The 15,147-nt window shown below is 40.5% G+C and overlaps 1 protein-coding gene across 1 annotated transcript in view; it reads left to right on the top strand.

Moving 5' to 3' along the window:
- Positions 1-9,262, top strand: part of Spmip2 (sperm microtubule inner protein 2) — a 41,414-nt gene extending 32,152 nt beyond the window's left edge. The window contains exon 4 of the mRNA XM_078020747.1: positions 9,067-9,262. Within this exon, the coding sequence (XP_077876873.1) occupies positions 9,067-9,262 (196 nt within the window). The remainder of the gene's footprint in view (positions 1-9,066) is intronic.
- The last annotated feature ends 5,885 nt before the right edge of the window (positions 9,263-15,147 follow it).

A 15,147-nucleotide genomic window follows, 5' to 3' on the forward strand; every position in this document is an offset into this window, starting at 1 on the left:
TTGAGAGGGTCCTAATCCCACACTAATGGTGGGATTTTATGAAGAAGAAATATGACAGGTATCCTTATAAGGAGAAATTTTGGACATAGGCACAGAAGGACAACCATATAAAGACATAGGGAAAAGAAGCCATCTATAAGGCAAAGAGAGATCACAGAATGAACCAACCCTGCCAAAACCTTGACCTTGGACTTCCAGCTGCCAGAATTGTGAGAAAACACAAATGCTGCTGTTGAAGTCCCACAGCTATGGTGCTTTGTTATGAGCCTAGCAGGCTCATGCAGTAGTCTTGTCCAACTCAGATCAAGCCTCTAGATCCAACCAAGAGTATATGGCAAATGACAGTGGAAAATGTTACATGGCTTCACGAAACGTCATCAGAAAAATACATTGTGGGGAATTGTATAGGATGGATGGCTCAGTTTCTTTAATGAATGAATCAGGAGAAGAAGAGATGAGAACTTATAAACTAAAAAACAGCAACAACAACAACAACAAAACTTCAAGGACTCATCAATCAACCAGTTGCAAGGTATGTAACTTAATTAGATAGTTTCTAATAAACTGTTAAAAAATCATAACATTTATTAAACGTAGACTTTTGAATGCTGAATAGTTGGTGACAATATTAAAGTTTAAGGATAAATAATGGCAGTGTGGTTATAGTAAGAAAAAGAGCTTTTAAATTTTATACCAGCCCTGTGTGTGTGTGTGTGTGTGTGTGTGCGTGTGTGTTAGTAAGACAAAGATAAAATGCATTTGGCTAGAAATTGATGATTTTTGAAATTGAGTGATGTGTACTGGGGAATCCTTGTATTATTTATTAGACACACATTTTATATTTATAATTTATTATATACATTCGTTTTTATCTTAAAATTTTTAAATGTAGCTAAAAGTAAATTGTATCAACTTTTAACCTTAATTAGTGAAGTTCAAGATTTATCATCTAGATGATAAACTTGTTCGAAACTAAATTGAGTCGATATTGCCCAGTTTCTCAACCAACTTTATCCCATGGCTACCAAGCAGCTTCAATAAAAATTGCTGTCCTTCTTTCCTTGTTGCTCTCTGATGCTCACACAAATAAGCAAGCCACGCCCAGGAAGTGACAGCACAGAGAAGCCCTAAACTGCTGGGTGGCCAGAACTTCCTGCATATCTTCTGTAAGATCTCCCGAATCTCTGGCAATGTCAGGGATTATATTCAACACTCTTTAATAGGTGACCCTAGACAATCTAACATGCTGCATTTCTGGTAAGATTTTGGATAACTGCCTCTGAGGCCATAGGCATGGCAAAACCATTCATATAAATCATTTAAAAATACTGAGTGAAAATCAATCAGCACCTCTGTGCATTTCCACACCATGGATCGACTCTTGGCAGCGGTAACCTCTTGCCGTATGTTATTCTGCACCAGAAGACAACGTTCAGGTTAGATTGCATAGCCGGTGCGATGAGAAGAAGCCCAGCTGGAGCCCAGAAGGGCAACCAGCAATGTGCTGGTGACATCACCATGGCAAGAATAGCATTTTTCACATTCTGGAGCACAGGGAAGACAATCTGGCAAATTAATGAAGTGCTCACTTAGGGTAATGTGAGACCTTTCATGTTTCAATTAATTCTTTACTTCACTATAGTGGTAGAATATTTAACAAGGCTTTCAAATAAAAATGGTCGTGTTTCCTAGGAAATAAAAGCAATAAATCAAACCCAAATAATCACAACCTGAGGTCTGAAGCATATGTGCGTGTAATTTACAGAACTGCAACAGTCCTTTGATGCTCTCCTTATGGAAGAGAATCAGCACAAGTGGGCGTTTCCTTCTTAAAGGGAAACAAATATCCATACATTTTGTTATTTATCTCTGTCCTTTAAAAAGAGCACTAGAGCAACGTCTGAGATACATGCCCTGGAAATTTGGAAAGACTTCTGTCGTGCTTTCCCGAACACTTCTTTGGGAAGCAATTTCATTTTCACCTTGGAAACAGTATAGGTGTCATACTAATGTGGGACTATACAATTTTGTTTGTAAATTTAAATAATTCCTATCTACTTTTTCAAGATCGTTTGTGCCCATAGACATGCAGACCTATTCATAAAATGTTTTCAGACTGTTAATGATGTAAAACTGATGGATGACATTTTTGCTACTTGGGGAGGGAGGAAAATCCAAAAAAAGGATAAAAGATTAAAGCAGGGGCAGAAAATGATCTTCCAGGCCGGAAATGTAGCACAGTGGTAGAGCACTTGCCTAGACATGCACAAGGTCCTAGGTTCAATACCCAGCAGTGCAAAACAAAGCAAAAGCAAAATCAAAATCTATCATATTTCATCATGAACAGTTACCCTCTTAACTTTACTCAATTTCTTAGTATCTATTTCACCCATTTATAGGTACAATAGTGAACAAGCAATTGTTTATTCACACCCTAGTTTTGTGCCTTTTTGCCATGTGTCTATATATTTTTAGTTTATTTAGCTGTAGATAAACACAATGCCTTTATGTTAATTAATTTTTATGTGGTGCTGAGGATTGAACCCAGTGCCTCACACATGTTAGACAAGCACTGCACCTCTGAGCTACCCTCTCAGCCCCGCCATGTATCTATATTACATAGGCTATTAGAGCTATGTGGGATCTCCCAGAGGACCTGGTAAGGTGCATGCTTGCTCAATAAAATCTGGTTAAGACGTTTGTTGTCTGAAGACAGGAGTAACATCTATAGAGATCCCTTCTGGATCCTTGAGGCTATTAATTGCCTCAAATTGTCCTAACTAGTCAGCCCCCTGTTACTTTGGGCCTTTAATTAATTAATTAATTAATTTTGCAAAGCTGGGTATGGAACCTAAGGACCCTTTGTCAACAAGTTACAACCCCAGCACTTTTTATTTTTTGTTTTGTGGGAGGGTCTTGCTAAATTGCTGAGGTGAGCCTTGAACTTGTGATCCTCTTGACTCAGCTTCTCAAGCAGCTGGGATTAAGGTGTGTGCTGCTACACCCAGCGAGACCTTTATTTTATACAGTTTAAGTGACCACTCAAAGGTAGAATCTCAATTTTTCCAGCTTCCTGAGGACAGGACATAAAACAAGTAAGCATAACACATGTTAGATAAATCTCTCTAAGCTCCTTGGGATTTTGATTACTAAAAATTAGCCTTTTTATATATATATATATAAGCCTCTTTCTCTTTCCACTTCTGAGAATATTCAAGGATAAACTTCATTAACATTGAAAAATTTCTCTATTGATAATTGCATATTTCTTTGGTTTGTTCAAATACAAATAAATATCAAAATAACCTAGTATTTTCAATAATCTCCATGACAGCTGTTGATCCAGGATCAAATAAGTGTTATCCCAGAGCATTAAGATTAAATGTTTAGAGATCAAGACACAACATTATCACGTACGGTTCCATGAAGGCAGAGAGAGTAAAGGAGGATCAACATGTAAGAAATCAGGCTGGTCTCAATGCAATCATGTCTAAGGCTGACCTGGAGCATCCCTAATTTCCTGTCCATTCTTTGTGACCCTCCCCCTTTGGAATATGCTCTCTTGAGAAGGGTCAGGTAATGGTGCCATGTAGCACCTCTTCTGGGCTGTGAGCACCAGCCGCCTGGTTTGGTTGTAGAATGAATGGCAGCTGCAGGGAGAGTGGAAGGGAGTATTTTTCTCAGCATGTCTGAAGTCATACCACACATGTGGCTGCCTGTGTCAACAGCAACCCCGACTCCACCTCTAAGGAAGGCCAATTTAGAAAAGGAAAATATGATGAAACACATCTTTGAAGACCCCGTTGAGATTCCCTGGAAGATTCTGACTGAGGTATAGACTACTTCATAAATGTAAAAGATCCTTCAAAAACAGAGGTCTTGTTTTCTTGCAAATGTTCTGAGGTGAAAATAACAGGGAAAGAAGCTTGTCGGTCCAGAAAGCACAGACCTTGCCAAATGGCTTCTAAATGTATTCCTCAAAAATTTCCATGTGCCATTTGTGGCCTTTTTATACTTCCGGAAGTGGACAAAACAGAAATCAATGATGCTGTTAGCAAACAAGCATGGAAGGAACAAACTTGCTGAGAAACTAGAGAGTCCTGCCTTTAGGTCACAATCCAGATACAGCACTGGAAACAAGAGCAAGCCAGAAACACATGAATGCACAGAGGTGCATCACTTCAGGTTTCCACAAGGGAAGTTTCCACCTAATTCTTCTATTTGAAACTCAAGTGAATAACTGTTACTGGTGTCTATATTAGGCGACTAGACTGACTTACTGCAACTTAAACAGTGACTTTTTTTAAACTATGGAATTCAAAAGGCAGTAATTTAACCATTTATTGGAAGTATTTTTAGATGGAACTCAGACGATGTGGGTCAGAAGAAAAATTGTTGTTCCTGGACATGATTGATGCTGGTGGTCAATAGTCCAGAATAACCACCTTATTTAAACCAGTTTGTTTTTTAACACTCTGAGGGTTCATTGAATTGTTTGGTCATGAATCAAAGTGGCTGCCACACATCCATGGTGGTGGGCCTAGGCAGAGTCACCAAAGGCAGAAACATGGATGATCAAGCACAGTGCCACCTCTCGCAGGGCCCCTTTTCAGCCACCCAGAGTGTTTTCTCTGGCAGAAGTGTCCAAATGAAAGTCAAGTTGTCCCATCAGTTTCAGACAGTTATATAAGCAAGGCCCAGCCAGTCTTTTCTGAACTGAATGCTAAATGAATATCATCATCTTCAGTTCATTACTCTGCTGTCCTCGCTGCTAGGAAAATACTGGTCATTTCTCAAATAACCAATGTCTTTTTATGAAAAATGTAGATATTGCTGTATTATAAAAATAATTCCAATAGTTTTTTAAATCAATGCCACCATGCTCTAATCCCTCTATTGAATGTAGTCATAGTCTCTCTTATTAGGGATAAAATATTTTTGTGTGTGGGTTTCTTTGTTTTGTTTTTTTGTTTTTGTTTAGTTGCAGGTAGACACAATATCTTTATTTTATATTTATGTGGTGCTGAGGATCTAACCCAGTGCTTCAAGCATGCTAGGTGAGCACTCTGCCACTTAGCCACAACCCCAGCCTTTTGTGTGTGTTTTTATAGATACAAGTAAAATTGAAAATGTGTTCTATATCAGGAACTTTGTAGACATTAAGGAAACAAAAAACTAAAATATGGGCTTGGGGTGTAGCTCAGTGGTAGAGTAGCTGTCTAGCATGCATAAGGCCCTGGGTTCCATCCTCAGTACTGCAAAGAAGAGGAAACAGTTCCTTTCCTTTACTCACAGATTTAACTCAAGGTGAGTCAACATGATACCACCATATATATTAGATAAGACCAATGTTCTGTGGGAAAAAGGGGAGGGAATCATTGTGGATAGACATCAAGTGATGCTTTCCATTGCTTCTGGGGATTTGAGATTCCAGGGACATATGATATTCTGAATTTAGATCATAAAATATTTTAGCACTGAAGTGAGAACTAAATATATGTAACTAAGTATGTATTCTTTTGCAAACTAATTACTGCTTTTCTGATTTTTTTCATTAGAGCATTATAGTTATACATAGTAATTTGGTTCATTTTGTCAAAATCATACATGCATGGAATTTAATTGACTCCATTTCAGGCCCCATTCTTCCCTCTTTCTCTCTCCCCTCCCTCCCTCCCTCCCTCTCCCCTCCCTCCCTCCCTCCCTCTCCCCTCCCTCCCTCCCTCCTCCCTCCCTTCCTCCCTCCCTCCCTCTCTCCTCCCTCTTTCCCTCTCTCCTCCCTCCCTCTCTTTCTCTCTCTCTCTTCTTCCCTTCCTCCTTCAGTTATCCTTCCTCTACTTCATTGATTTTCCTTTTACTCATTTGTTTATTTTTGATTGGTGCTTTTACCTATCTATGTACAGAGGTGAAATTCCCTGTGGTATATTTCTATATGCACATAGTGTGATTTGGTTTAATCCTCCCCTTTCCCTACCCTCCCTCCTTCCCCACTATGTCCTTCTCCTACTTTCCTGATCTTCCCTATATCATTACGATATCTGATCCCCCCGCCCTTTTACCCTTATTTTGCTCTAGCTTCTGCAGATGAGAGAAAACATTCAACCTTTGACTTTCTGACTCTGGCTTATCTCACATATGCTTCATTTCCATCTGTTCACCAGTAAATGCCATAATTTCATTCTTCTTTATGGCTGAGCAAAACTCTACCGTGTATATATAACACATTTTCTTTATTTATAGAATTACTTCTATAAAACATTAAAGTGGCACATTTGCATGAAATGGTTTTCTCATTCATCATTAATCAAGCTAATCTAAACCATTAGCAACACCTGTTCCATACCTTCTAACCATCAGGTATTTTGCCCTTTAAACTCTCTTAAAATTATTCCCAGCTATATAGCTGTATTTGTAAATAGTAAAACTCAATACATTCACCAACAAGTAAAAGACTGTAGGGAGCTACTCCTTTGTTCTTGGGAGACAAAAAGGAGGTTATAGAAGCAGGTGGGTGGGATGGGAATAGAGAGAAGTAGATGATCTGTAAATTCACTAGGTCTGCTCCCTCCCTCCCCTGCACCCCCCCCAACCTCCCTCCCCCCACCTTTATTCTCTATCCTCTGAGATTAGTTGTCAGCTACATGTCAGGCAAGGTAAAGGTTTTGGGATTCCAACATGAGACACATTCTGAACCCTTTGAGGAGCATGTGCTGGATAGAATGTGCTGAGCTAGAAATTTCAGAATATTCTCATAGTTTTAATAAAGCGAGTCAAATATCGTGAATTATTGGAAGCAAGAAAAGGCACTGGTTCACAGCAATGAGGAAAGTCTGGCTTGATTTTATGTTTTCAGGTTTTGGCAGGGCTGGGGATGGAACCCCGGGGCCTCTTACCTACTGGGGAAGCGCTCTGCCACTTAGCTACATTCCAGTCCCAAGGTGACATTTCAAGCTCCGTCTTGATAAAGGAGGAGGGAGAGGAATGAACCACAGCTGAGGGGACAGGCTGAAGAGCAGCTTCTTTAGTGTTCTCAGAATCCAATGAGGAAGGAAGGAGGGAGGGCCGTGTGTGTCTGAGAGCAGGGATGGGCTGAGGAGAGCAGGCCAGGAGGCCCATCAGTCAGACCATTTTAAGAAAGAAAAGAAAAAACCAAACAGCGACAACCCTGACGCTAACCCTAAGCCTAACTAAGGAGTCTGGACTTTATTCTGGGGCCAGGGGATGTCAGAGAAGGGTTTGCTGGAGAGTGCTTCCCTCCCACCCAGGGAGCCTGATCCTAAGGCCTGGGAAGGGAGTGTCTGCCTGCGCTTTGAGCTGTGGGAATTCCTCGCCCTCTGGCTTCCTTCAGCTCTCAGCTCAGGCGTGACCTCCTCTTCCCCTCCCACCTGCCCCAACAGCAAGAGAACTGTCCAGGATTTTCAATTCCTCCTCTGCTTTTCTTTTGCCTCACAGAACCTCCCACACAAAATACTTGCTTGTTTCTTTGTCTTAATAGCTTGTCCTCCCAGGGCTGTGGTGCTGTGCCTGGTATACTCTCTGAAGTGCTCACGTATTCCAGAGTGGGGAGCAGGGCTACTAACCTTGGTCCAAACCACTTGGTGCTGTAGTTTGGATCTTGAATGTCCCCAAGGGCCCACATATCAAAGGCTCAGGGCATGGTGCCCTTGGGACATGATGGAATCTTTCAGAGGTAGAGGTGAGGTCTTTAGGTAATTGGGGGGCAGTGTCCTTAAGGAGAGTGTTGGGACCCCACCCCCTCCCTCTTGCTCTCTTTCACTTTCCAGTCATGAGGTACATGGTGCCACACACTTGCACCACGATGTGCTGCTTTGTCATAGGCCTAAAAACAGCAGTCCAGCCGATTATGGACTGGAACCTCTGAAACCATGAACTAAAATAAACCTTTTTTCCCTCTTATGTAAGTGAATTATCTCAGGCATTTGTTACAGTAACAGAAAGTTGACTAACACACTTGGGAACTCATGAAACTGAGATTCTAGAAAGAGAATTTTGTGGTCACCAAGAGGCTGTGGCTTCCCAGGTCAAGGAATGACGGGAAAGAAGTTCCAAGAGACATTCTCAAACCTTCTGAGATGGCAAATCCTTACCTATACCGTTCGTTTTCTGTCTCTTCCCTAGAGCTGGGTCTTTATATGGGAAGGCAGGGCTGAGGTAATGTTCTAATTTAAGGTTTTGGGGAACCTAGCCAAGGATCTCACTGGAGAAAGAGAATGAAGCATAGAACTTTCCTCAAAAATATTCCCCAATGCCAGAGTTTGGAATCACAAAGTTGGTGTTTTATTAAATGCCCACTGGACCTCAAAATGGGCAGGCCATGACCTTCGGAACTTCTGGGTCTCATGAGGTCCCAGCCTTAACAGCCACCTCCAACTTCCCAGCATTCTTCATGCTTGGCTCTGAAAGGTCAGGAGGGGCGATCCTGATACATCAAGATTCTTTTTTGGGGGGTGGGTACCAGGAATTGAACTCAGGGGCACTTGACCACTGAGCCACGTTCCCAGCCCTATTTTGTACTTTTTTTAAGGACAGGGTCTCACTGAGTTACTTAGTGCCTCACTATTGGCTGAGGCTGGCCTTGAACTTTCGGGATCCTTCTGCCTCAGTCGCCTGGGCTGTTGGGATTACAGGCTTGTGCCACTGCACCCGGTATCATCAAGGTTCTTTTTTAAAAAAAATTTTTTTTAATTGTTGATAGACCTTTATTTATTTATATGTGCTGCTAAGAATCTAATCCAGTGCCTCACACCTACTAGGTAAGTGCGCTCCCACTGAACCCCAGCCCCAGCCCCTCATCAAGCTTCCTAAGTGTCCATCTGATGGTTCTTTGCATCTCCAGCAACTGACTGTCCAGTGATTTAGAGCAGGGAAGAGTCCAGAAACTTCTCAGAATGCTAGATGATGGGTCAGGCCTTTAGCTTTTTCAAGTCACTTGGCTGGAAATCACCTGAAGTCACCAGAGAAATACAAATCTCAACTCTGAAAACTCATGGCCTTGGTTCTAGACCTTTTTCCCTTGGAGAACCAACCAGTTTATTCCTATTTCAGGCAACCCAAGCCGTTTATCCTGGATAAGCAAGGAAGACATGGTCGTGGTTTTATTGCCTGGAATATGAGTGATTACGAAGACTCCAATCAGAGAAATTCCAATCGGGCTCTTATGGTTAGGCAGAGTCAATCACCATTACCAAGAGTTTCCAAGCCTTCCAGGTTGCCAAAGCTACCAGAAAAGGAAGAGGTATGACCTGTTGTTTTTCTAAGCATCATAAAAAAAAAAAAATCAGCCTGTTTTAACATACAAAGTCAAGAGTGTTGTTTAGTATTAATACTAACAGTTTTATAGCTCCTTTTAGCTTTATCACACCATGTTGTGATCTCTATTGGATTTCCATAGTAACATCTGTTCAGTGGATAGGTAGGTATTTTCCCCATTTTACAGCTAAGGAAAACAAGCAGTTTCGTAGGCCAGTCCTTAGAATGGATATTAATTGCCTGATTTAACCTGGAGAGAATGACCATCCCCTTGGTTTCCAAAGACTGAGGAAACAGTTTATAAAATGAACGCAAATCTGTAATTCCCTTTTAAAAACCTCACGTACTGGTTAGCGTAGTAAGAATATACTAGTTCAAAATGGAAGTTTTCCCCCTGCTTTGCCATCTAGGAAATCTTGGGCAAGTTGCATCATTTTCTTAAATTATTTTTTACAAGTCAGATAGGAATATTTGGGTATTGTTCTGAAAATTTTGTAGAGTTAAAATGAGAATCATGTAAATACTGTCTAAAAGAAAGAATGCAGAAGTCTATATTCAACCATGATTTCCTATGTAGAGACCACTTTCCTATTTTAGCTTTCTGCATAATCCAATAGCACAACTATCCTTGTAGTCATTTAAATATTGTTTGACAGCAAATTTCCATGGTAGAAAAGGAGATAGATCAGATCCATTCAGAGACCCCCTGTCCACACACAAAGAGTTGTCTTGCCCCATTGAAGAATCTTAACAACTCACTAGAATATTACTTACCCTGTGTCACCAGAGATCTGATCCCTCAGCAATTAACTACGTCTATTTGAAAAATTCTGCTAGGGAGCCATAGTAGTCCTCCTTGGTAGGTCCTGACCCCAGAGACACTTTTATGGAAAAGGGGAGCAGTCCAGTCACTAACATTTCTCTGTGGTTTGAGTTCAATTCCTGGTATCCACCCCGCAAAAAAAGAATCTTGATGTATCATGATCGTCCCTCCTGTCCTTTCAGAGCCAAGAACGAAAAATGCTGGGAAGTTGAAGGTGGCTATTACGGCTGGGACCTCATAAGACCCATGAGTTCTGAAGGTCATGGCCTGCCCATTTGGAGGTCCAGTACCAAAAAAGAAGGAAAGAAAAAAAAATGTTTAAAAGATTTATTTTAAATTTTCAAATTTACTGAGGACATTGCAAGAACTCCTCATATACCCTTCACCCAGACTTACAGTTGTTAATTTTATTTGGTTTAATGTTCTACCTCCCTCTCCCACCCCTACCTCTCTTTCTCTCTCTCTACACACACCCCTACCCACACCCACACCGACACACACTTGAGAGCTAATTGCAGATATGAGGCTATTTTATTCCTCAATACTTCAGGTTATATTTCCTAAGAACAAGGCTGTTCTCTAACATAACCACAGTTTACAATTTTAATATTCAGGAAATTTAACATTGATACATTAAAGTGCATAATAAAATTTCATTAATTGATCGTATATTTCCCCCTGATCCAGGTTTCATGCTAGGGTCATGCATTATATTTAGTTCTCACCCCTTTGGTCTTGCTCAGTTTGGAAGTTTCTCTGCCTTGGTCTTTTACCACACCCCCATTTTTGAAGATTACATGCTGGTTCTGTAGATTCTTTCTCAACATAGGTTTTTCTGATGTCTCCTCATGAGTGGATTCAGGTTGACAGGAAGCCCGGATCCATGGAGCATCATTCTCAATGCTTCACATCCAGATGCACCAGATGTGGGTTTAACTCAACATCCAGGAAGGTAGTTGATCACTTGGTCCCACCTCTTCCCTTCTACAGATAAACAGAATACTGTGTCATTTGAAATCATCTTTTTCACCTAGGCTTTCTTCTAAATTTCCAGACATACATAAAAAACCTGTCTTCCAGGTCCACTTTTTGGACAATCCCAAAGAGTTGTGCATATTCAGTAAGTACTCACCAATACCCCTCAGTATAAATCCTCCCCTGGGAAAATAACTTGAAGCAAGTGTTCCCATGTATTCTAAAGCCAATAATGAATACCACACGTGGAAAGCCTCCAACATGGTGCCTCACCCTGGGCCACCAGGGAGTGGCAGCCATTAACACTCTAACCCTAGATGCTGGTACATTTTCCACTTTTCCTCTCCAAGAGCGAGAAGCATGCATTGAAAGAAGTAAAACTTTATCCTAGGAGGGCCTGGGGGGGGGGAATTTAAAAGCATAAACCTCTACCCTATCCCATGTTTTCATCCATTATAGAAATGGATGAAAACAGGGATGTTTTATATTCATGCTCATTTTTATTTTTTACTTAAAAACTGGAGTTTAGAACTTAATTATCTTTCTAAAAAAGTAGATGATATTTAACCGTATATATCATTCTTGTACACATTTACCCCAAATGCTTTTATGGATATTTTTAGAATTCAATTGGACAAATTACTTCTAAACTATTATTTTTTTTTGCCAATATCTCTTTTTAAAATCACAAAATGTCCCTCAAGTTCTATCTTCTATTTGTTATTTTCCCCTTTTGATTTTTGTTAACTTCTTTCTCCAAATTAGTAACAGCTATCTAAATGCAGGATTTATGGGCATATGATACTTTTAAAAACATCCACTTCTATTTTATTTCCTTGCTTGCAAATATTCTTACTCCCCTCCACCTCCATTGCAAAATATGGACATAGATATCAATGATTGATACATTCTTCCTCCACTCACTCACTCAGTGAGAGCTTAATAGTAATCTCACTGGGCGTGATGGCACATGCCTGTAATCCTAGCAGTTTGGGAGGCTGAGGCAGGATGATTGTTAAATTCAAAACTAGCCATAGCAATTTAGCAAGGCCCTAAGCAATTTAGTGAAACCCAGTGTCTAAATAAATAAATAAATAGATAGATAGGCTGGGCTGGGCTCAGTGGTTAAGTGTCCCTGGGTTCAATCTCTAGTGCGGGGGGGGGGGGGGGGGAAGCTTCCGCAGCTAGTTGATGTTAGTCCAGGGATCTTGAGTGGCAAGGTACCAGAGAATCTGACAACAAACTGAATTTTGAGCTAGGAACAGAGAAGCAGAAAGGTGGTACATTTGAGATGTAAAGTCAGTTCAACTGCACTCTGTGCTCACTGGGCCTTGGAAAACTCATCTACCATGGGAAGGAAGGGGGTGGATGTTGGGTCCTCAGCCCTCAGTGAGAGTGGCAGAGAGCAGAGAATGAATGGGAGGAAAAGAAGTGAAGGTCGGTCAAGTAGACCTCTCTAGAAAATCCCTAGTTATCAAAGGAGAGAAACTAGGGTTTATTATAGGTGAAACTTTTTTTTTTTTAAAACTCTTTTAGTAGAAAAAGTCAGCAGAATGAGAACTAAAGATGAGAGAGAATGAGATAACTGAGTTCCAAGTTCCCAAAACACAGAGGAAGATGCACAACTATAGGAATTCACACACAACTGTAGGGATGAATCTTTATAGGAAGGGAACTTTTTTCTTCCACTTTTAACGATGTTACCTCCTTTCTTTCCATCTATTATGGTTTAGATGTCTCACGCAAAAGCTCATATGAGACAATGCAAGAATATTCAGAGGCACATTGATTGGATTATGATAGTTTTAACTGATCAATGGATTAATCCACTGATATGGATTAACCGGGTGGTAACCATGGGTAGAGTGGATGGTAACTATAGGTGAGCAGGAGGAAGTACGTCACTGGGGGTGTATTTGGGGTTTCTATTTTCTCCCTGGTGAGCAAAGCTTTCCCTGCTTCCTGGTTGTCATGTCATGTGCTGTTTCCTGCTGCCACATACTTCTGCCATGATGTTCTGCCTCACCTCAGGCCCAGAGCTATGGAGTTGGCCATCTATGCACTGAACCTCTGGAACCATGAGCCAAAATAAAGTTTTCCTCCTCTATGCTGTTCTTGTCAGGTCTTTTGTTCACAAAGATGAAAAAGACAAGCCAAAACTTCAACTAAAGGGTTGTTTTCTTTGTTTTCCAACTCTTCTCTGCAGCACATATTCAGATTGTGTGACTTGTGAAAAGGATAACAGTACTATTTACTATGTGAAAACTCTTTGCTTGAAAGTCTACTTCTTGTAACTTGGAATGATTATTCTGATCCTACCCAACTCTCCTATATTGGATCATTCTAAGTGTTACTGGACTGATCTCTTCTATAACTTTATCAGTCAGAGATCTCCAGAGAACCAATGAGATGCATGTGTGTATGTGTTTGGAGAGTGAAGGAGAGAGGTGTTTTATAAGGAACTGGTTTAATTTAACAAATCCAAAATTTGCAGGGAAGGCCAGCAGGCTGGAGACACAGGGAAGAGGTGATATTGCAATTTGGATGAAGGCTGTCTTGGGGCAGAATTACCTCTTTTTTAGAGCATCTATTTTTTTTTATCTCCTAAGTCCTTCAAGTGAATGGGTGAAGCCCACCCACTTTATAGAGGGTAATCTGTTTATTCAAAGTTTACTGATTTAAATATTTTTATCTTAAAAAATATCTTCCTAGTAGCATCCAGACTAGCCTTTGACCAAAGACTGAGTATTGTGGTCAAGCCCAGCTGACACATAAAATCCACCATCACAGTGCCATTCTCACCCAGTTGAGAGGATTAAATGAAAGAATCCAGGCACTAGGGAACCAAAATGTGCTGAAGGTGTACATGTATATTTAAGACCTTTATTGATGGCACACTTTTAAAAAACTGCTTCAGGGAACATGGAAAACATTTGAAATTTTCAACCAAAAAGGATTTTGAAATACCTAATATAACTTCTCCCTAGAATCTTTAAGATAACCTAACAAAGTATGCCATTCTTTGGTACAGAAGTTACATTCAATGGCATATTTCTTCTTGAGATAATATATTAGCAAAGTAACTCATCCCTTTTCTTAGTAAATATTTTTAAATTCTCCTTTATTATCCCAAAATAAAATTCAGAAAACGTAAGTTAACAATTTATAACACACCAATGCAATCCCCTAGATTGTAATCCCCTGGATGTACTGTTTAAGAAGTAACATTTTATAGTATATTCTGATGCACCGCTGTGGTCTTTGGAGGGCCTGGGTGGGGGGGAATTTAAAAGCATAAACCTCTACAGAGTATCCCATGTTTTCATCCATTATAGAACTGGATGAAAATGGGGATGTTTTATATATAAAACATATATAAAGCTTTCCATGTAAAGCTGCTTGAGTGGTCTTTTACTTGGTACCGAGCATGCGGTACTTGGGTCTTCTCTTGGGAACTATCCCAGCATTCCCGTGTGTAGACTGCCCAAGGCATGAGATGGCTGCCCTTGCTCTACTAGTGGGACAGGTCTCCTAGCTCAACCCATCAGGAAATAGACAGCCCACCCCCTATCTTATTTGATAAAGGACATTCCATGGAAAAGCTTTGATGTTGCCCCCTTATAAGTAAAGCAAGTGAGGACTCTCCCTGTCTTTCCAGTGTGGAAGTTCGATTCCTAAGATCAGAGAACCATTCTACCCCTGCTTTCTAAAATTACTTCTTGTGTCCTGTGGTTTCTTTGCATTTTCTTTTTTAGCTTTTATTCCACAGTCGTGGGTGCAAGCAACACCATCAGAGTAGACAATATGATGAAGCAGGCTGGGCATGTAGCTCAATGGTAGAGCACTTGCACGTTTGTGTGCACACACATACACCCAGAGAAAATACAATAAGGTGGACAGATGCTTACATCTGTACAAAGAATCTTTATGGATGTCACAGCTATAAATGACAACTGTGGAGATGTACTGCACTGCTGACTTGAGTTCTATGAGTGCTGTGGCTGTTGGTAAGGTGGTTTTCCACAAGTACTCAATTCTTTGTAAAGACCTAGTGAACAATTCTTGTTAAAATCTTTACA

Source organism: Ictidomys tridecemlineatus, chromosome 9 (assembly GCF_052094955.1).
Source record: "Ictidomys tridecemlineatus isolate mIctTri1 chromosome 9, mIctTri1.hap1, whole genome shotgun sequence".
In the NCBI taxonomy this organism is placed as follows: Eukaryota; Metazoa; Chordata; class Mammalia; order Rodentia; family Sciuridae; genus Ictidomys; species Ictidomys tridecemlineatus.